At 35.7% G+C, this 23,987-nt stretch overlaps 1 protein-coding gene across 2 annotated transcripts in view; it reads left to right on the plus strand.

The window, feature by feature from the left end:
* Positions 1-23,987, plus strand: part of JAKMIP1 (janus kinase and microtubule interacting protein 1) — a 104,649-nt gene that overhangs the window by 41,339 nt on the left and 39,323 nt on the right. Inside the window, exons 6-11 of one of the 2 annotated variants that reach the window (XM_062575324.1) lie at positions 585-731; positions 1,395-1,526; positions 4,825-4,884; positions 14,330-14,458; positions 15,781-15,909; positions 20,586-20,669. In XM_062575324.1, coding sequence (XP_062431308.1) covers positions 585-731; positions 1,395-1,526; positions 4,825-4,884; positions 14,330-14,458; positions 15,781-15,909; positions 20,586-20,669 — 681 coding nt within the window. Of the gene's footprint in view, positions 1-584; positions 732-1,385; positions 1,527-4,824; positions 4,885-14,329; positions 14,459-15,780; positions 15,910-20,585; positions 20,670-23,987 lie in introns of both variants that reach the window. The other variant, XM_062575325.1, reaches the window with a different exon arrangement.

Consider the following 23,987-nt stretch of genomic DNA (forward strand, 5'->3'; position numbering starts at 1 on the left):
CAACTCAAGGATTAAGGAAATAAAGAGTGAAATACTGAATATCCACAGAAGGGGAAAGGGCAGTGATTTGCTTCACATAATTGTCTAACATCATAAAACCACAGGAACAAAATTGAGCAGCTTGAAAATGTCAGCAGAATGCTGAGATTGAAACTGTGCCCTCTGGCTAACTTTCATTGCTCTAATTACACATTAGGTTTTTTTTTTTTTTTTTTTTTTTTAATAATGGAAGAACAGTGTTCTTCTACAAAGGAATAGCTAAAAGGAAGAAAGGTGACTATGTTGTTCCCAAGAAGCATATCTGTAACAAGATCAGTTTATCAAGAAGATACTTTCATAGATCATTGTGTTTCAAGAGCAAAATCCAGTGACCAGATTGAGATATTTGAAGACTGTACAAAAATACTGCGTCTGCGGATTTGAACTCTTGTCGTTCTTAGTTCAGCAGTAATCTATATCAGATGCCATTTAATGGAAGAAATAAACTTTCTGAATGAAGGAAAAAGGCAGGGAAAACCCATGTATTTCTTCTTTCAGGCCACTATGACCCAAAGTACAGCTAAGTTTGTTTCTTGCATTTGCAGCTGAAACGTTCTCGGGAGACAGAAAGTCAGCTGAAGCCTTTGGTAGAAAAAAATAAGAGAATGAGCAAAAAAAATGATGATATGTTGCAGTGTATCCAGAGAATGGAAGAAAAAATAAAAAATCTGTCGAGGGAAAATGTAGAATTGGTAAGTAACTGTCTCTAAGGTTTCTTTATAAGAACACGTTGCCCACAGTAGCACTGAGCTGTAAGTGCTTGCAAGGATCTTACTGTATACATACATTTCTATATAGACAATACAAGCCTCAGAGTGTGAACAGTGGGATGGTGTCACTATCAAATTCAGGCAAATACAGCTGTGTCATATTCTAAATTCAGAGTGGCCTGTCTTCTGTGTGCTTTGTGTTGTATCGGTTCACACTGATAAGGAAAAGGATCACAGATAGATAAAAAATATTTGGAGGTTATAGAAGTGTAGGACTAAAAGCTAGCCTTAGTTAAATACTGCTTTTCTGAATATAAGTCAAAATTAAATTTGAATACATGTGCCAAAGGCCCTGCTACATTTGATCACTTAGTTCACTTGTCCACCAGTTTAGTATTGTCCCAGACTATGTTCTCGAATTCTGTTCTAAAATATCTTATGTGAGATAATGACATGAATGCATACAGATTGTATAATGCTAGGTTGGTGGAAAAGAGGCCTACTATTGTGGTGGCATTGATGAATCTGAAGAAATCTTGATGAGCATATTGCATCGATATACTAGTGTATAGTACTAGCAAGACATTTTAAGGAATTATTTGTGTTTAATAATAAATTTTATTTTAATTTTTGTAGAAAGAGAAGTTATCTGCACAACCAATGTTGAAGAGGCACACATCTTTGAATGATCTTAGCAGCACACGGGAAGAACAAGAAATTGAATTCCTCAGGCTGCAAGTCAAAGAACAGCAGCATGTTATTGATGATCTCACAGTGGTAATGTTTCTCATGTGTGGGAACAAGTGCATGCACACACATCTGCAGGCAAATTAAAGATTTGAAGCAATATTTAACTCAGGTTGTAGTAGTGCTATAGAAATAATTCTTCAGCAGTGAAGGGCTCTTGTTATTTCACTTGGTAGTGAGTGAGTTTCTTTGGCATCTGTATGAATATCTGCATTGTAAAATATTTCCCTATCATACGCTGCTTGTGAAAAGAGGTGCATCAATCCATCCACATCCCTTACAAAATTGACTGTCCACAACAGAAGAACTTGAAGGAAAAGACACATTCCCAATCTTAATGACTGAAACATGTTGGATGTAGGCTCATGTAGACCCAACCACTCCTCTGATCAGAAGTTCTCCTCAAAGGAAAAAAAACATGCAAGTTGGAATTCATTTCAGCTAATTGTAAGCCTCTCCTGAGCTGGCCACGCTGGCTGTCTTTTTAGCAAATGGAGGGAAATACGCAGTCTTACGGTGCGGTTCATCTGACCAACAGTAGTCCGGTTTAGGATTAGAAGAGTTGCACAGCTACTTCCCTCTGTTGACTATGAAGATGATGGGCATAGGTGTTTGCACTGTTGATCAGATGGTCAGGAATCTCTGTAGTTGCCTAAGATGTGCCTAGTGGCGTTTTGGGCACTGTAGGGTGCTAGGGTGCTGGCAGAAATGGCATTATATCTGTGGGACAGCCATGCCCTTCTGGACCAGCAGAAACTAAGGGAAACTATTCTAGAGCATTTTCAAATGGCACTACATGCAGATTTTTAGATTGAATGCTACGTAACAGTGAAACTATTTTAAGATCTTTTTTTTTTTAAACCAAACAAAAGATTAAGCTGTTGCTTAGAACATTGAAGGCAAAAATGGAAGATACAAAAAGATAGAACAACAAAATGTATTATCACTCTGTCTAGAACATTATCTCAGTTCTTGGCACTTACTTTGAGATTTTGACCCAGGATTTCTTTGTAATCAGTGCCAAAGATAGATGTCAGTGTGCACTTGGCAGTGTCAGGGTATCACAAGCAGTAGGATATTACTCAGACACTATAATATAAAGTATGATTCACAGAGCAATGCTTTACCTTCCAAATACTACTGCACAAACAGAGACTGTGATATAATATTAAATTTCCAATATATGGCAGATAATACCTCAATTTTATTTCAGTGGTATGAAAGGATTCTTGGAGGGCTTTTCTTTTACTATCTCAGCCAGTAATATGAGGAAATATGTTGTGTCCTAACTTAGGTCAACTCATATATACTCATGTTTAATGTGAAAGTAAAAGAAACAAGCAGTTTAAAATGTTTCATTTTTTCCTTTGTTTCTTATTTAAAGATACTTTTTCATTGGCAGAAAGAAGTTAACATGTTACATACTTGATCTTTGATATGAATACAGGGGGGACTCTTTGCGCTACCATGATGATTCTTAACTTTCTCTTCTAGCTCAAATCTCATCTCTAGAGAATAAAAATATATCATAAAAAATAATGACTCACATGTCATGTACCTTATTAATACAGAAGTTATCAATTTACTTACAGCTGAGACCATTATGATGAACAGAAATAAGAATCATAGTATTAGGCAATAGAGTTATCTGAATTTTAGGTTTTTGTTTGTTTTTTTTTTTTTAGTTTGTAGTATACCTTTGGTGCTATTGAGGGCCTATCAACTTGACTTTTCCCCCAACAGCACTTTCCTGGTCAGTTCTTGCAAGGAAAAATTGTCCAGATAAACTCAGGTGCTTGCAAAAGATGGCTAGTGATTCAGCAAATTGTTTTTTATTTAGCATTAATATTGTTCCACTGGCTTAATATTTTATTAAGACAGATTAAGAAGTGTTCTTAAAAGCTAGGTTAGGAAAAGGAAGGAATGGGAGATCTTGAAAGTGTTGTTCATTCTGCATGGGAGGAAGAGGAAAGGAAAGAACAAGTGAGAAGACTAGCTAGTTTCCCCAGTTATTTGGACATGTGCTTAGGATGCAGGAGACCTATGTTAAAAAAGAGGGACTCTGCCCTAACGATGTTCCTGAGGAGGGATTTTGCTACACTGCCTAAAATTCCATTGTTTTGTTTCACCTTTAGCTTATTATATTTTATTTCTATGCAGCATGAAATACTGGTGCCATTCCAGTTTGGTAGTCAGTACCTTGTTTTGAAAACCACGTGTATTGAAGGTTGCTATGCAAATTACTGTGCTTTTCTGAATTATTTTGTATTTTCAAAATACTTCTCTTCTAGAACAATGTACTGAGAACAATGAATTACTTTGTTGTGATTTCCTTGGGGAGCTTCTGATTTACCAAGTTTCTGAACTGAACGTATAACAGATAGCTCTGAACTGAAAATTCCAGCAGGGTAAAGAAAAATGCCATACAGTGAGCAATAACTGCCAGAGAAGCAGTTGAAACTAGAAAATTCTGTCATTCTTTTTAAAGTACAAATATTTCCAACAAAGATGCAGAGCGAGGAAGGAATCAGGAACAAGACAGGGAGACAGATGACCTCTCTTTTCTTGCTTTTCCTTTCCTTTCCTTTCATTTCTTACTCTCTGTAATCTTCTCCTCTTCTCCACTGGAATTCAGGGCAGCATTCTTGTGTGATTGTTCATAAACCCTGCATTTTCCAGTTATAGCACTATATCATTATTATGATATAATTAATTGTGATCTTTTTCTAAGGCTGTGTTAGAGAAGACAGACTAAACTGGATAACTGTGATCTTAAACAGTCTATATTGCACTTGACCTACTAACTTAAATGTAGGCCTGAGTTCCCTAGATGTGAAAGTGACTTCGGATTTGAGACTTTTGCCCCACAAGGAAGAAGTCACATGCAACACCATACGTGCATATGTGTGATTAAAGTGTACCTGATATACTGTCTTACAATCAGTGAAGATGGATTTGGCTTTGGCTACCTGCCTGCTTCTTCAGACTGGATGGCCACCAGAGTGAGAACATTAACTCCGTTTCCATAGTGAGCTTCTCAGTAAAAGAATTGAAGGAACTGCCAGAAATCTGTGCCCAATATTTAACAAAGCCTTTTCTTGCCAACTTCCAGCAAGTTTGTAAAGTATGTCTGAACATTTGTTTGCTAAAGGGATATATTGCGGTGTGCTAGACCAACATGGTGCTATTTCAAAGGATAAAGATGTTCTATTTATGCTAATTTTTACTTCCAAGTTTAAGAAAACTTTAATGATATTTCTTTGTTTTGTGCATACCTAAATATATATTTTAAAAGAAACCCAAACTAAAATGTTCTCTTTCCTTCTAGGAAAGGGAACGGTTGATACGATCTAAAAAGCAGAAGAGGAAAAGTCTCAAACCTCCAAAGGTGAGCAAGTCTTTGGTTTCCACACATTTTGAATGCTGTGAAAAGGGCCTTTTCAAATAATTCCTGAAATTAGAGATCTACATAAATTAATGGTAAAATTTCTTATCACTCTTCTGTTGTCTCTGCTCAGTGTTTATTAACATTTAAGACCTGCAAGTTTTGTAACATACAAAAAAGGTTTTTTTACTATTATTTTTAAACCTAATTACATTTTTAGCCATTGTCATTTACAGCATTTGCACAAAGTTACTCCTTAATCACAATTGAAAACTTGAACTCACACCAGAGTTTTTGAAAAGTGCATTACATATGAGTAGTAAAGAGGATTCTAACCACTTTGCTCTAGTAACTGTTTTGCCGTTAGAGTGCAAAGTACAAGAGAAAAATTAAAAGTTAGAATAGTTTTGTTTCAGAGTATGCTTTCAGTGTTTACTGCAACATAGGATATAAGTAATAATCTTTCTGAATAGTGCTTTCATGCAAAGCTGAATGTTAGCAGCTTGGTGTGCGTAAGAGGAGAAGAAGGGAGCACAGGGCAGAAAATGAGAGTAAAGAGTGGAGAGAATATTATCAAGTATAGGGTGGTTTAAGGTATATTCTGTCCTAAATAGAAATGTGGATGTGTTCTGCCTTCTGTACTCCTGATGACCTCCAGGTGGTGCTTTCTTATTGTGTTTCATAATACCTGTATTCTGAAAGATTTGTGCATTTTGGTTCTCTATTCGATAGTAGTATCTTCAACAGGTGCTTCGAATATGATGTGTTTTTGCAGGATGAGGAAAAAAAAATTTTGAAGTAACAATATTTTTTTTTCTTTTGCAAAATGGAAGATTGTTAGAGGTCAAATCTATTTACAGTAAATATGAACCATTCTCTGGTATAGTATACACAGAAGTTTCTATATTGTGGGCAGAGTCTAAAATGCAACTAGTAATGTATATGTGTATATGCATATGTATTTGATTCTATGCCATAATTTTTGTAGATCTCTAATTACTAGTCTCATCTTATTTAAAATTAATTGTGTAAGATTTTTTTGTTGAGTTAGAAAGTTCGTGATGAAAAACAGCCAGTTAATCTTATTTTTCAGAGGAGATGATAACTAGTGATGCTAATTTCCATAGGTTGAAAATTTTCATAATTATTCATTTATGCCTTAAATTTTCTGTGTTAACAGAACTTGAGCTGGCCAGACTCTGTGCCCTTCCCCTTTGCCTACTTTCTCTTGAGGGAGGTGCTGCTTTTCTCATATTTTTATTCTTCCCTCCATTCCTTGTTGACCAAAAAGAAGAACAGAACAGCAAATACCTGTGATTCCACTGAAAACTCTGTGGTAGTCTATTTCCCGTGTGATAAGAATACTACAGGTGGGGGACTTCTGCAGAGATTATTGCAAGAATTGTGCTTATGAGCAGCTGAGTTACTAGGGGGTTCCTTCTTATGGTATGATGGATTTGTCAGAAAGAAGTAAAGTAGTGAGTAACAGACATAACTCCTGCTAGTTATTCCATGCCATGACCCTCAGCCTATCAGTGACAACTGGCCATAGGAAATTTTGTTTGATTCTATCTCCTCAAAGGAAAAGCAGGACTATAAAACAAAAGTGAGGGAAAAGAGAGGGCAGGTTGAGAGTGACTTGGATTTTGTTTGCCTGAAAGTAATAGATTACAGTCCTGGGAAAACTGTATTGTGTGCATCATCCTTGGATGCATGGCTAGTGTCATATTAGATATGTCTATACCAGCTTTTAGTCACATCCAAGTATCCACACGCCTGGAGCTGATTATATTCATGCTATCTATTGAGGAAGAGCTTGAGTTTTTGCTGGCCCTGCCGTAGAGCTTGGCTCTGCCTACTTGCAGTTTGGGGGCATCCCACGATTTTCCTCATCAAAGAGATGTCAGAGAAATGTGAATTAATATTATTCACAGACAGAGAGCAAAGAATCAACATAAGATTAGTTAAATGAGAACCTGCAGTAACTTGGACTGGTTCCTGATGGAGATGGGTTGTAGGAATACCAAATTCTTCTGATTTAAATATGGATCATCTTGTGCTTGGTACAAAAAGAGCAGTGGTAGAGACTTCTGAAGAAAATAGAGAGAACAGTTAGAAGGGATAAATTTGGGAAAAAAGAAGAAAAGTTTCTTATTGCCAGGACTAGCTGAAAATTAGATATGTTTTATATATGTGTATGTGCACACACACACCCTAAATCCGTATTCTTTAAGGAAGGAGAAATATATTTTTTCCTTGTTTTCATGTTTTCACCTTTTCTCTTTGGTTTGTTATTCATGTTTGTAATTTCTTGGAACTTTTCAAAATATCCCTCCCCCCCCCTACTTTCTAGTAAGATGTTTTGTCTTGTGAGGGAGAGAAGAACATTTTAACGCATTTCTAAATAAAGTGAGGAAGCATCACAGATGAAAAATTTAAGTTGAAATGGTTCAACCTCCTGCCCCACTGAACTTCATCAATAATATATTTGAAAATGTCTTAATTAACAGCTGTATAAAACTGTAGGAATTCTAGTTTATGTGCAGTGTTGACTTGGAATTTGAACACTGTCAGTGTCAGCTATTTGAACGGGGGTGGGGGAGGAAGGGAGTTGACATGCTGGCTGGTTTCCTTCCCAGTGGTGCTGTACCGTCCTTTAGGCCCTAATGTGAAGGCAGGACTTCAAGCCTTCTTTACGGCTGAAGTGGAATGAAAATCAAAAAGAGCAGGTCTAAAGAAGTAAGGAAGCCATGGTAGTGAAACAGAGCACTTAGGACAGGACGCTTTCATCTTGTCTCTTCTGCAGGTCCAGCACAGGGAGGTGTTTTGAATATTGGAGCAGATACTTAATGGAAAGCAATAGGGCTAATTACTTCTCTGAGTGTATCATGCTTGGTCTCAGATTATGCTTTCAAAAGAAAATTACTTTCTTGAGCGTACTTTGCATGTTTATTGGCTGTAGAGGATCATATTCTTCTATTGTTGTTTATAGTCACAGACTGACTCCTGGAATCTAGGTTGCTTGTGTTACGTGTGATTTGGGTTATGATGATTATCAGAGTTTGAGATGAAGGCATAAGTTATACTTTGAAGGAAACTATGCATAGTCATCTATTATTATATATTATAAAACCACATGACTAAAATTAGCAGATTTTTGTCTTACAGTTGATTGTTATTCTTCACTCCTTGAGGTAAGAAACATCTTACCATTGTTTTTACCCACATTCTATAAGGACACCACCAGATAATATAATTGTGATATGTGTATTTTAACATACGTGTATCCTAAATTTTGACAAATTTTTCTTTTATCTTTTAATCCTTGCTACAACCAAATTAATTTACAGTTGTTGTTGTTACATTGTTATATACAGACACTGTAGCTTGAATAAAACGCAAAATCCACATGGTAGCTACCTTGGAAAGACATAATCAAATCATATAAAATCTCAAAGTTCACTTCCAAGAAGCTGCATTCATGCAGATGTGCTTTGCCTTAGTTGTGCCTAGCTCCTACTTCTAAGTTAGTTTCACAGGACTTTCAATCAGTCATCTCAGGTCAGTTGGCCTTTTTTCCTTCGACTCCTACATTTCATGAACAGAAAATCAAAGCTATTTCAGATACAGTAGTTAGATTCCAAATCTATAAACGCTGAATTGAAATCATCAAAGGAAGCCACGTAAACTTTCCATTTTTTTATTTAATCAATATGTTTATAAATGTTTATAAAGAGTTCACCTAGATGTCATGTTGGGATTGTACTGTGTTCATCCTCTTTGTTTTCTACACCTTCTCTGAGGAATTCAGATGAAAATGATAGGATTCATCTGATCAAATATTGATGTCTGCATGTGATATTAGCTTGGGCGAGATATCAGACATCTCATATAGACATCTCAGTCTGGAGAGTAATTAGCTGCATGAAGATGAAAGTCCTCTCCTTAGGAAGTAGATAGCTAAATAGGCGATGTGAGTTTGGTCCTAAAATTTCTCTTTGTGGGCTCCAAAGGCAGTCTAAAATGAGTTGCGTTATACATGGAATAAATAGTGAAAGTGTATTTCTGTTTATGATCTGTGCAAGAGTCTTGTATCATCTAGATGATAACCTGTGTATAATAGTAGAAGAAATTATGGGTATATTTGTTTTAGCTAACCTCTCATAAGGAGAAATTATGCATATCATTACTTTTCCAAGAACTGTTAAATGTAAGATTATCATTAACATAGTGAGTTGTCCAAGTTTGACTGCTGGAATTGTATCTATTTTCAGCTGTGTCCCACTCTTAACAAAATGAAGAAGGAAATAATTGTTGAGAATTAGGTTTCATGAATGTAGTCAGATAAGCCCAGACTGGAAGGCGTAAAAAGGTTCCTTTATTGTGGTAATAAGTAGTCTTGAACCCGTGCAGCCTGTTCCCATTGCACTCACATACTGCTGTAGCTTTTCCTCAACAGATGCTTTTATTTTCCTGCTTCCTTAATTTTCAGTGTGCTGTGATTGGTCATTCTCCATGTTTTCCTGTCAGTATTTTCCTGATGGTGGTTCCTGTTACTAGGATGGAATTGGTGGCGTGCTTTTTAGGGTCTTGAAGACAGCTTAGAGTAGTGGACAATCTGCTGGCCAGTTGGGTTAGCCTTTGTATTCCTGCTGTGTCTAAATAACATTAGTTCAGCAGAAAGGCGTTTGAAAACACTGAAGATTTAATTTTTTGTGGTTAGGTATCTGTGTTATATCTGTGGCAACGTAAGTGTGCTAGGTTACTGTTGCTAGTTTAGTGTTCAACAGAGCACCCTTAAATACCAAGGGACATATGGATCCTTAGAAGAGCGTGGCAACCATCTCAGCTCCCCCTGGGTAAGAAGTACTGCAGCTGCTTACTGCAAGGGGGTTAGGGGAGTGATACATTGACTGTGTACATTCAAGTACTGTAGGATTTTTCTTTTTCTTTGAGATGAAGCTGCCTCAGCCAGTAGAGTTTTTTTTTACATTAATGTGTCATTGGACTTGTTGGAAGAAAGATATACCAGAGGTGAATCTTGTTTTGCTACTCACAGTATGCTGTCTCAATTTTTTGTGAACTTTGATAATGAAATAATCAAGAAACTCTAGAAAAAAAAAGTTTTTACACCCATAGAATAGAATTACAGTGTTTCTGTGATTGATGAAGACATGCATTTAAGAATAAGCATAGTTGCCGATTTTATTTGGAAATTATAGGACTCTGAAGATTTGTTTCTTTATGTAAAATTTAATAAATAAACTGTATTTGTGATACTGGCAAGTGTGCACACCAGTGTGATGGAGTTCGTATTTCTTGTTTTATATTTTTCTTTTTTCATCTGTCTCTGTGCTTTGGTGTGCCTGTATTTTTCTGGCTGCCAAGAAATGACATATAAGCATGAAGGTAAGAATTTGCAGATTAGTTCCTCTGACTGCATTACAGGGAAATTCCTCTTGGTTCATTTTCATCATGTTTGATTAATTACTTGAAAATAAGATAAATCTTACTCAAACTATTAAAATATGTGCGTGTTTGTTGAAAGCTGCCTACATTATCTGTGTGTCACTATTTATTTATAACATTGTAAACCTGTATTTATTGAGCAATAGACTTCAATAGAAGTCTTAATATTTTAGTTGTAAAGACTTAATGCATAATTTTACTTATAATTGATACAAATCTGCATGAAAAATACTTACCATTAAGTAAATGACAATAGTCACTGCAAGTTAGAATTCAAATCAGTAGTTTTTGGTAACTGATGTTACTATTTTCTTAGTCATCATTTAGAAGTAAGGTTTAAATATACAAATAAATACAACAGAATATTTATATTGTTAATTTAGAATGTACCCATGTTTTATATAATGTGTAGTTACAAATATCCAGTCACCAATAATATTGTACATGTTCACATCTTTTTCAAAAGCCAATTTGATTCAGCTTTTGAGTTATATATGGGATCTTCCTAGAAGTTGCTGTATTCATTTATGCCTTATTATTTATTATAGAATTTATCAACAAACTTCGTATGAGTCAGATGTCTCCATTTTTTTCCTTTACAGCTGTTCCCTTATCAGTCAATTTGTTGTAGTTTTGCTATGAATCATTTCTTGTAGCTAATTGCTTTGAATAGTAGATGATCAACAATAAAAACAGCTGTTTTGTAATTATCTCATGAAGGAGATACATGTGTGTAATATACAATAGCTAAATACAATATCCCTATTGCTGTGGAAAGCATCCACAGCTCCGCAAAAAAACAAATATGCAGCTTGTCTATAGAGAGAGAGGTCATAAAATAAATAAATAAATGGTTCAGTTTTAACCCCAAATATTATAACCAGGCTGTATAGTGTTTAGCAGTTTTTTAGTTTTGACTTTCCTTGAAGCATTGGAAATTTTCAGTGTTATGGGAAATACTAGTTTTCTTAGATAATGCCCTCCTATCTAATAATTACACGTGTTATTTATGAATAGAAGTACATTAATTTTCTGTAGGCTTTGTTAGTGGAGAAATATTTAAATGTATCTCTTCTGTCAGAACAGCAGCATTGTGATCAACATCTTTATCACAATCTATATACACTTACGTAAAATCAAAACCACTGTTTTATTATTGTTTTTCACCCCTTGAAACAGTATGTGGGGTGTATCTGCTTGCATATTAAAAGGAAGATATATTTAAGCTAAATTATCTATGAAAGTGACTAGCTTGAGGAATAGCAAAAATCCTCCCATAAGTATGGTGAGTTTTATCCTCAGTTGAAACTGATCTGCTGTCAGTCCTCATGAGTCCCTTCTACCAGCCCTTCCAAAGTCAAGACTTGACTCCTATTCATGTTATTAGTACCTAGGGCTGTGTTTTATTGCAGGCTGCGGTTGAGCTTTGCTCAAGTGTGGTTGTCATTTTTGCGAGACCAAATAGCCTTATAATGAGAGGAGTAACCAGGATCAACCATTCCATAACCTTCTAAGCTGCTGGACGTCACTTGTGGTCCTCCAGAGCACAAGATAAATGTTTTGAGCCCAATCCTCAGGCAAGCTAGTATGGGCAGAGGAACAGGATAAAAATTTACAGGTACATAAGTCTGTATGCAGCTTGGTTTTGGGTTTACTCTTAGTGTCTTTGACTAAAAGATGTCTGCACAGTGGAGGGATGCAGCTTTCATGAAAGTCTCTTGGTTTTTGTTTTGCTGTTCTCATCTTTTTACCTCCACAGAATTTACCTTCATTTTTATAAAGCTATATCTGATCTGTTTGGAATCAGAAAAAATACTTCTTGATGAAATGGCCTGGCAAAAGGGATTGCAGATTCATTTGTCTTGAAACCTTTCTTACAACTTGAGGGTAGCACAGTTTGGTTAGCCCGAGTTTCTATTCCCAAACTATACTTCATGTATTGCTGTTATATGATTGTAGATTGGAACCAGTATTCAGCGTCCATTGGTCAAGCAGGACAGAATGGTGCAGAATGTGAATGCTGGAGGAAAGAGTTACGTGATCCCAGGGAAGTGTGTTTGTCTGGTGCTGTGGACAGTTCTGCCCAGTCAAAGCATCATAGTGCTTCCCAGACAACAGAGATAATGATAATGTGTCTATTATAGAGTTTTAGTACAATAATTCTCCTCCTTTTTTTTTTTTTTTACTTGTGAATAGACTAACTGGTAACTTTAGTGATCTAGTAGCCTAGAAAATGCAGATTGGTTTGTAAAATTGTTCAAAAGCTTTTTGCCTTTCTTGTAGCAAGGCAAAAAGTATTTTCTTGTATTTATCTGTATGGATATGTCAAATTGTAGTCTATTTGCAAAAGATGGCTTTTTTTCCTCTTACTAATATACGAGCATATAGCATCTTTGTAAAAGGAGTTTCTTGTAGAAGCAGTTAATTTAAAAATACAGTTGAATGAATTTCTTAAATTGTTATTTCTAAGAGTTCATCTTAAGTGCATCAATTAGATAGTGCCTTGAAGCTGTCTTCTGTAGCTTGAGTGGGATTAGCTGTGCTGTGAGGAAACAAATGTGGAGTGAGTTAGTCACAGTAATGAGACTGAGACTTGGTGGACCATGGTGACCTGGGCTGCAGCCTGTAAATGCAGTGCAGCATATCCCAGCTAGCTTGAGTTTACAGTGCCACTTCATACAAGGTAGAGACTTTTGGTTCTCAATGAGTGTGGTCTTGAGCCAAAGGTATGACTGCAAATGTTAAGGGGTCTCCCTGACTAGGATGTTTGATAACCTTATTCCTTTCTTCCAGCAATACTCATCTTTTTCTTCATTTTCCTGTTCCTCTGACTTTGGGTGGGTTATGAGAGGTGCAGGTTGTATTTCAATATATAAAGGTAACTATAGAAACACTTGTTTCATGTAAAAAGGTACGAGAATGTTGCGTATTAATGGATAACCATTAATGGTTAACCATTAGCTTTAATGTTATTTTGGAAGGAAAAGTACTTGGAAAACTGTTTGCCCTGTTAAATGTCTAAGCAGTATTTTTATTTTTTGAACAGCGGAGTTTTCTATAGACAATTGCTGCTTTCTCAAGATGTATTAACAAGCTGATGGAAGGGGAAATCTTGAAGGGTGATAAGATTACTGTAGTTGTGACTTACTAATAAAAATAGTATTTTTCACAGTGAATATTAAACTATTCACATATTGTCTACTCATTTTCACTAATTTTCTGCAAGCATGCATTCAATGGATTATGTTATGTGCAGTTTTTAAAATCTACACTGAAATGCTTGTTTTCTCTAAGTATATATATTTTTGCTTAATCATACAGTTAGTGGAGCAAATTTTGGAAAAAGTTGAAAATGATAGTGTTGGAGAAATAGACAGCAGCAATGCATAATTTTTAGAAGAATTTTACACGATAGATATAACAAATTAATTGGACTTATTATTTTTTTTAAAGTAGCATAAATGACAAACTTTGTTCCACATAGCTCTTCAGAATACTTTTTCCCCTTTTGGTACCAGATCTTTTATTGAGTTACTTTCTTATCTCATATCGAGTTACTTTCTGCTGAATACGTATTACATTTCTTAACTGTTTTTGAAAGAATTTTGTAAAATCTGTATGATTTTGCTAATTGTGTTATATACTTGTACTAAAGCACTATTGTAGTGGCAGTTATGTGGCGTGTGCAGTTCAATTCTTGGATGTGCTTAAGCAATCAAGTAAGCAATTTTGAGATGGTAACTGATTTACTGGGATTCAGAGAATAAGGACTTACAAAGAACCAGTTCTTACATGAATGAGTACAGTGAGATAATTGGAGTTAGAAATGTTTCTCAGATAGAGCCCATATCCTTGTGACTATGAACTCAGGTATTTTAGAAGTAGAATTGAAATAACGGCCAGAGAGACTCTGGCTGCTGTTAACCAGGTTGTTGAGGTTTTCTGTTTTGTTAGTAACTAAGAAAAACTAACTTTTCAGAGACATGTTGTGGAGACATTTTTTGGATTTGATGAAGAATCCATTGATTCAGAAACATCATCAGTAACTTCATATAATACAGATAAAACAGACAGGACACCAGCAACACCAGAAGAAGATTTAGATGATGTAAGTAGTAGCTCTTATCTTCTACAAAAATCAACATGGGAGTATAAATGCGAATATTTTTCAGCTATTCTACCACAGGAATTCAAAAAGATTTGACAGGGAGTTGTTTGGTTTTATTTTCAAGCCCAATAACATATACACAGTCATTGCAATAGAATTAATGAATAAGCTGACATTCTACTCGACAGACTTGGCAGGATATTGGGCCGAGAAGTAAGATTGTTTTTCTCCAACCTTTTCTTAGCAGTCAGAAGAAGAAAATAAATAAGTAGGTTGCTTTGCCAAGAGTAAATAGTTACTACACAATAGTTTGTTTTAGAAACTTGTAATTTATTTGACTGTTTTACTACAGCCAAGATTTTCTTGCTGTACTTAACAAGATCGAGAAAGGCTTTTGCAAATCTTAAGGCTTAAATGATCATAGGTAGTAAATATCCGCTGACATGCTTTGTCTCGGCTGTGCGTTACACAGTGCAGCTGGTCTACTTGCAGTGCTGAGGACAAACATGAATTAGATAATCTTTTCATCTTTCTTGTTCACTGACTTTTGCCTCTTACTCTTCAGTCAGAAAAAAATTATAAGGATATTTTTTGGCAAAGAGTATGGATTGCAAGTTCTAATTATCTTATTTATAGAGGCTTCTTCTTTGGCTAGATTTAATATCTAACAATATTATAATCTCTTTTTCCTTGGAGTTTGAGTTCCAAGAGCAAGAATTAATTAAAGGAAAGAAATTTCTTGCCTTCAGGATTGTAAGAAAGACCTTGAAAATGTGGATGGCAGTTGTTCAAAAATCAGAAGCAAATTAAGACATCAAAATGACTACAGATTAAAGAAAAAGAAAGAAAAAAGCCATCTTATGGCTTTTGAGATATAACCTCTGTCTTTGTGTGCTTAGTGCTGGTAAGATCATTTTAACCTGTCACAGTAAACACAGAGCGCAAAGAAGTACTGTATTGCATGGCAATTAGGACCCCTTCTGAATTGTAGTCATGAGAATTGCCGAGGGAAATGGTGCACTGAGCTGTTCTGTCTCATCTTTCCCTAGTTAATTTCTTGCAGTTTCTATCTATAGCTACCTTATATATTAATTTATACTGTCTTGATATTGTAAGATATATACTAATTTCTACATTTGTCTTACCTTGAAATCATCTTTCCTTCCACTTTTACCTGTGTATTTTTGTTTTTAAGCCTTTATTCAGCTTTGAACTGAGTAGTTTTTTACATGTTGTGTGTGTGTATTATATCTGTACATACACATACATTATGTATATATTTTTCTTTGCACAAACAAAAACATCTTTTCCCCTTCATTAAGAGCACACCTAAAGAAGAAGCTGAACTAAGGTTTTGCCAGCTAACAAGAGAGTATCAAGCTTTGCAAAGAGCATATGCGTTGCTTCAAGAACAAGTTGGTGGAACCCTGGATGCAGAGAGAGAAGCAAGGGTAATTTTTGACTGAAATTGATTTTTAGTTCTGAAATAGTTGAAAAAGCTGAAAAAAATCTGAATAGCGGGAGATGTCTTTGCTGATCAGTAAAATGCAAAACACTAATCACATTACAATGTTTCTGAGGTTTAGAGAATGTTATTAGTAAGCAGACTACTTATGTTCAGCTGGTGCTATTAGGACAAAGATGATATACTTTATTCTAACATACACAATATGTTATAGATTTCAGAAGTAAGAAACTCTTATACAGAAAGATATCCTAACAAACTTGCAATTTGGATAGTATCACAATGGATTTAAAATGAATCAGGGAATAGATTGTAGTAAGGAAACTTTTATTATATGAGTATAGTAAAAATCTGATCTATATCTGATGTGGGAAAATTTCTCTTCAAATGTTTTGTAGAGTGCATGAAATCACAGAGTAGTTGGAGATGGAAGAGATCTCCGGAGATCAGCTGATCCAAGCCCCCTGCTCGAGCAGAGTCACCTATAGGAGGTTGCCCAGGACCATGTCCAGTTGGGTTTTGAATATCTCCAAGGATGTAAACTCCATAGCTTCTCTGGGCAACCTGTTCCAAAGTTCAACCACCCTGACAGTAAAGAAGTGTTTTCGTATGCTCAAGTGGAATTTCCTGTGTTTCAAATCATAATCTATTTTTAAATCCTCAGATGAAAAAAGTATTCTTTCAGCAAAAAGTACTTAATCAACTGTTGTTCCTATTAGATCATCATGTGCTCTCTGAAATGAATGTATTTTTATCCACATAGCAAGGTCTGTGCCACAGGTATTTGAGATATGAGAGAGATTAGTATTCTGTTTTCATTTACTTACCTCTCTGCCTATCTGCCACTGTTGTTCTCCTAATCACTTGCTATTTAGTGCAAGGTTGAGGTTAGCAGAATCATGGCCATCTTCCACTCCGGTTTTCCAAGCTAATGAGAAGAATCACTTCATAATGAATTGGTGAACTCTGACTAATATTTTCAGTCCCCAGATCTATCCACTGAACAATGGATGAACAGTGGTGGATAAAAGGGCTGAGTCTACTAGATCCAAAATCTCTTCTGCTCTATCACAACCTCTTGCAAGTAGGGGCACGTCTAGAAATGTAGCATACAGGCCACTCTACTTGAATGACTACTGTGATAAGACATCAAAACTTACGTAACATCTGAATGGGCAAGTAATAGCCATAGGACAGGGAGCTTCATCACCTTTGCCTCATATCCTTCATTCTGCATCAAGTACAAGTACAGCCTTGAAGCTATATTCCTCTTCTGAAATGGGTTCAGATGCTGGATTGCATCAGGACTTGACACCATATACCACATGTAACACAAGATTACTTGAATCTTGTTGTCCATGGGCTTTTAATATTAATAAATGATATTAAAATAATATTTTTCTTTTCACTCTCAACTTTACTGGAATTGCATGCACATCCAAATTATCCAAATTATTTGTTTTCTTAAGAGATTTCTGTCCCGGCTGAGGAATTGGACCCTGATGCTTTTTTTTTTCCAGATTGACATTGTGTTGAATATATAGTGCATATCCTTTCTTTTTAGAATTGAGCTACCATTGTTCTAGCAGAGCTATTGATTATTTTTTCCAGACTTTTATCCCTCTAATAAAAATGTCCTGAGAGTTGTTCTATTATATCAGAGAGCAAGTGTTCACATTGAGTTTTATATGTCATAGAGTAATTTCACTAGGCAAATATTATGCTAGATGTACAATATAGATTTTATTTCTTACAATTATATAACTGGGGTTAAAATTTTAAAGAATTAGAAATACTTAGCATTCACCACTGCACTATTTAGCTGATGGGAATCTGAGCAGAAAAAATATAATAGACAATAACGAGAGGAAGGTATAATAAGCAGGAAGTGGTCTTGGGAAGAAGTGGTCTTGCTGCTGAATAGGGCATGGGACCTGGTGACAAGGGCCACAGAAAAGGCTGAGGTACTCAATGCGTTCTCTACCTTGGTCTTTACTGGGAAGACTGGCCTTCAGGAATCCTAGGTCCCTGACACCAATGGGAAAGTTGAGATCAAGGAAAACTTACCCTTGGTGGAAGAGGATCAGATTAGGGAACATCTGAACAAACTGGACGTACACAAATTCATGGGACCTGATGGAATGCACCCATGTGCTGCTGCAGGACCCACACAGTGTCCTTGTGAGGCCACTTTTGATTATTTTTGAAAGGTCACAGTGACTGGGGAAGGTTCCTGAGGTCTGGAAAGAAGCGAGTGTCACTCCTCTCTTCAAAAACAACAAGAAGGGGATCTATGAAACTACAGGCTGGTCAGCTTCACCTTGATCCCTGGAAAGGCAATGGAGCAAATCCTCCTGGAAACATTTTCCAGGCACATGAAGGACAATAAGGTGACTGGGAGTAGTCAACATGGATTTACGAAGGGATTTACCTGATGGGGAAATTAAAGATGGAGTTGGACTCTTTTCAGTGGTAACCAGTAACAGGACAAGAGGCAATGGGCACAAACTGAAATGCAGGAAATTCCATTTAAACATAAGAAAAACCTTTCATATGAGGATGTTCAAACGCGGGAATAGGTTGCCCAGAGGGGTTGTGGAATCTCCATTCTTGGAGACATTCAACAGCTAACTGAACAAAGTCCTGGTCAACATGCTCTAGGTGATGCTGCTTTGTGGAGTGGGGTTGGGCTAGATGATATCCATAGGTCCCTTCCAATTTCAACTTTCTGTGACACTGAAACATGTTGAAAAGTTAGTAAAGCCAACCAGCTTTCCCTCTCCCTCCCACGCTGAAGGAATGCCCTTGAAAACTGTAGAAACTTGTTACATGTTGTGACTTGTTATATATTACCCACTTGTTTCATGTTACCTTCATTGTATTATGCCACTGCAGCATATTGTTAATAATGCAGGAAAAACAAGATTTTAATGAGAATTTAAAAGTACTGGTGGGGATGGACCTTATTTATCACCAAGGTAAGAGATGCTGCTGGCTTAGAATGATTAACAAAATATTTTTTTAAATTGCATATTGGTAGATTGCTGATGGGTTATTGAGCATACATTGCTCACTTCACCATTATTTCATCCACATCATTTCCTCTGCCAAGGTTTAAAAATCAGTTTATGGAAAGGGTATGTTTGTGAGGGCAGAATTTCTGTGTCTTTATAAGCAAAGCCTTTCAGAGGAAAGTTACACAAGAATGCAGAGTTTTTGACACTATCCAGAGTAATTTTTAGCTAAAAATGTTAGTCTATTATTCGTAGACCCAGGATGCAGGAAAAGTTTACTTTAAAATATTTCATGTTTTCATTCTTCAAGGTTGTTTGAAGTGGTTCTCAACTGAACTTTTTTTTTTTTTTGAGAAGCACTTCCTGCATAGCCAAATTATTGCTATATAGTTTTGCTAGAGTTCTCAGTGTCTTACAAAAGTCTAATCATATTAAAGACCCTCCTTCTAAACTGAATTAGGAAACTGAGTTAGGAAAAGGAACTTTGGAGCTCATTTGTCAGTCACATTGCAGACCTAGAGATAGAAGTGTGTGCTCTAATGGCACAGGTTACTGCCTTCACTTGTTAGCCTATTTTCCTTTATGATACTTTAACTTTGTTGTTTTCCTCTGTGATGTGTGATAACAGGTAGGAAGAAATAAGAGGAATTACTTTCCCTTGCCACTGCTGTGGCAATTTCTACTATTCCTTAGGGCTGTTATAATGTTAACAATATCATGTAATCACAACTGGTTTTCATTTAGTCTCAAGGATGAGAGTAAATTTTTTCTTTAAAAAAATATGTGGGGAACATAGTTACATTTACTGTTAAGAAAGATTTCACAGACACTCATGTATTTGACAGTTACGTGAAACTCATATATTTCTTTATGTTCATGGGAAGGGGGGCATTGGTATGAATATATTTGGTAATATAATTTTTCTTTTTAATCTTGCAGGCAGTTGCAGAATTTTCCTTTAGTAGATTTTGGAATAGTTGCTTTTTCTTTTTAACAGCTTTTCTGGTCTTTTTTGTTACGTTCGTACAAATCTGTCATTTGACAGTGGCTGACAGTTTTCATTAGGTAGATTCCTGTGTTGTTAGCTTTGTAGGGCCAAATGGTTTGGTGGGATGAACATCTACTGCTACTTTTGGATGAGGTTTAGGGTAAACCACAGAAGCCAAAGATGCAGAAGGAACTGCCTGAAGGAATTACTGAACTGCCTGGGTGAAAGAGTGTCTGAAGTAGGGTGAAAGAATACTTACCATAGCTCAAGCAGCCTCAGCGTCTGAGGGTCACCAGAGATAGCTTTTGTTTGGTACCTTTTTGTTTAGTACCTTGTGTAATCCAGTCCCTTTTGGGGTACCTCTGGACCCCATAGACAATAACTACTTGATAGTTTAGAAATCATGTAAAATGAGGGGAAGCTGAGTGGCATATGTTGTTTATGAGATAAATTAATTATTTTGGGTCAATATCTATTATTTGTGCATAGGCTTATTTAAAAATAACAATTTAAGTGGTAAGAATTTATTTAGTGCATATTGCAATTGTCTTAATTTGTATTCTTAAGTAAGTAAGTGTTCTTATTTTGATTTTGTGTTACATCTCCTATCTAGATGTGCGTGCACACACATACACTTTTTAATTTTTTTTTTTCCCTCAGACTCGTGAACAGCTGCAAGCTGATCTTCTCAGGTGCCAGGCAAAAATTGAAGACCTGGAGAAAGCTCTGATAGAGAAAGGGCAGGTAACAGGCTCTCTTAATGTCCTCTACCACATCATTTTCTCCCTTGCATGCAGTGGTGCCCTTGCCATCTTCATTGCTTGCTGGTGTGTTAGTGTGACTGATACAGCTTAGTTACTACTCCAGCAGTGGAGTGCTCAGATAAAGGAATGTATTAGGTAGCCTAGACAAATCCCATTAAAAATGAATTTTCTAATATATAATACACCAGGGCGTAATACGCTAATCACTAGTATGTATTCGATCTACTGCTCCCCTTCTCATTCAGTCCATTTCTTTTAGCTCCTGTTTTGCTTGTCTTTGCTATGAATTTCAGCAAGATGAGTATTCTACATTTCCACTGGAGAAATTTTTGATACTTAGAGTAGAAAAATTGAAAGGAAAAAAAACCAAACCCCACCCTTCCATACACACTTTCAGCTGGAGAAATGAACAGCTGAATGTGCCTGGTTGCTGGAAACCACTTGCCGTGTTAACCCTCTGGGGCTGAAATTCCCTGAGGACCCAGCTGCTTTCCAATTCCTGTACTGTCACATAGAGTAAAACCAGACCTTACGCTTCAGTATATCAGGTAAATGCTTAACAAGAATGTGGCCACTGATGCATATTTAATAATGTCTAGGATGTTGAGGAAGACTGCTTAGAGTTATGAGAGTGCGTTTAAAAAACAATCAGTTTCATAATTGCAAGGACATACTGAGAAAATTGGGGAGTTGTTGTTATTTTGTATATTCTTTATTGTTTGAAATAACAATTCAAACATTGCAGCTAGTTACAGTAGTTAAATAAGGTATATCTGTCCATAGATTAAAATTTTAATGACTAATGATCCTGTAGCATCAAATAAAAGCGACTTAGGAATAATACCAGGTTAATGATATTACAATTTTATGGTTTACTCTATGTATGATAAACATTCTGTAAGATTCTGTATGGGTACAAAGTTCTTCGGACCACATTCAAATTAAGGATAAAATTTTTTTATTCTTACTTCCACACAAACCTCAATTTGCTTAGTAAATTATATGTAAATAAAATATTAATAAAGGTAGAAACCATCTTGTCTGAAAATGATGACTCGCTGAGATTCTGGAAGAGTAAATAGAACTGAAGGCTACTTGAGTTCTAACAGTAACATTTTAGTGTATTGAAGTAGACAATTGCTGTGTAGTTGAAAACATCAACAAAATAATTGACTACAGGGGTGTAAAATGTAAATACTATGTAGATAACTAAGATAAGTGAACATGGATACACATGTAAGAAATTATGTCTGTGACTTTTGTTTCCAGAAAGTTATGTCAAAGTATCCTTGGAAATTAGAATTTAATTAGTTATTACTTTATGAGGTTCTTAATCACATTTACAACTTTGTAACTCTCAGTAATCTGGAGAAGGCAACAGAGATGTGAAAGGACCAATATAAACATCTCTGATGAGCTAGTTTGTACACTGAGCCTTAGTTTTCATAGAAATGGTGAAGGTGTCTTCCTGGGAGCTCTAGCACCTGCTCAGTTCTCCTAAACTGTTAGTACTTACATTCAACAAAATAAATGGTTGTGATGATAAACTGACTTCTTTGTGCACTATGTGATTTTTTTTGTTTTTTATTCTCTGCCATTTCAGTGGTGGTGGTCGTGGTGGTGGTTGTGGTGATGATTTAAAAATACTTGTGCAGTGATCATTCAGTCCTAAAATAATTTTAAAAAGGAAACAATGAACCTCATGAGTCTAGTGCATTAGCCCAGGAATTTTTATTCACATTTTACAGCTAAGCAGCAGAAGCAGCAAAGATCTAAAAGAGGATTTAAAGTTTGACTCCTAAGGTTCATGTACAATTTCAAAATAAATGTCAATGGCTCCATTAATCTCATATCAACTCAGAATTCCCTAAATATAAAATAAAACTAACAATCAGTTTCTGTAAGGTACTTTGTAGTTCCTGCATGACAAACTATAACAGGAAATTGTTATAAAATATGAATAATTGTCAACAATAAATCTCAGAATATTAGAGTATATAATCTGCCAGATAGATTTTTGAAAAGCTCAGCAATTTCCATGACCCAATATGCATGCAAATCCAATTCCACTGAAATTAAGGTTTTCTCAGAAAGTGCACCAACTTTGTTTGTCAAGAAAGACATAAAAGTTGACTTTCAATCAGGCAAATTAAATCAATCTTTTCTTCAGGTGTGAACTACAATAGTTGAACCAGCAGGTCTGCTGAAACAGTTGAACTTGCCTCTTACATGCAAGCGCTGTGATATCCATCCTGTATTTAACTGTAATTGTTTGTCCATACCTTGAACTTAGTAAAATGCTAATTAATTTTGTTAAACTAAGTATTGCATTTTATTGTCAGCATTTCTTCAATTTATTTCAAAAACTCCTGACAAATGTCATGTCTTTTTAAGTACTCATTTTAGTATGTTATTTTTTAGTATTTTATTTTTAGTATTATAACCCAAGAACTTGTTTACTACATGAAAGTTAAAATGCAGTTGCTCATTCTTGTATGTGAATGGAAAAGGTGAAAGAATAGTAGTATATGATAACCATAGTGGACAATCAGTAGAAATTCAAACATTGAACTTCTCAGAAAATGCTAACTGGAGTAAATATTATATCATAACATCTTAGGATTTTTTGCTTGAGGTTTCAAGGCCAGTTAAGGGATTTTGACATCGAGATTTCATTAATTTCTGGTGGGATATCAGTATGCAAATCCATTGCTGCCAAAGGAAGCATCAGCTGTGATACTCTACTAAACACATTTAGATTGCAAATATTTTTTTCTGATTTATCTAGAAAATCATTTGGTTTAGAGTTATGTCTCATGTAAGTGTTTGATACTATTTTAGTAAACTTACTATGGCAAAATACATTTTTCTGCAGACCAAGTAGAGTGTATTTTGGTAACATAATCCTTTAAATCTGAATGTCCAGCTACAGCTGGCAGTGAATTTTTGTAAACTGGGTCTTTAGAGGGATAGTTGATGCAAATTTTGAAGTCATGGAAAAACCTACAAGCAAAGATCTACTTTGGAGGAAGGGATCAAATGGAGATAGGGTTTTCAACTGAAAAGAAATATCTTCTATCACTTTCCTTCCTCCATGGCCTTGAAGTCCATATCCTGAAGTGTGCGTATCACATTGATTTGCCCTTTTAGCAGAGGGCAATAACCTACATATCACTGAAGCCCATTTTCACTCCCTTTAGGTAATTGCATGCTTTCCCTACGCGTCCTCATTGGGAACTGAGTTATATAACTCAAAATGTGATGATCCTACAACAAAGTTATGAACTCTTTGCAGAAT

This window comes from Rhea pennata, chromosome 4 (assembly GCF_028389875.1).
Source record: "Rhea pennata isolate bPtePen1 chromosome 4, bPtePen1.pri, whole genome shotgun sequence".
Lineage (NCBI taxonomy): Eukaryota > Metazoa > Chordata > Aves > Rheiformes > Rheidae > Rhea > Rhea pennata.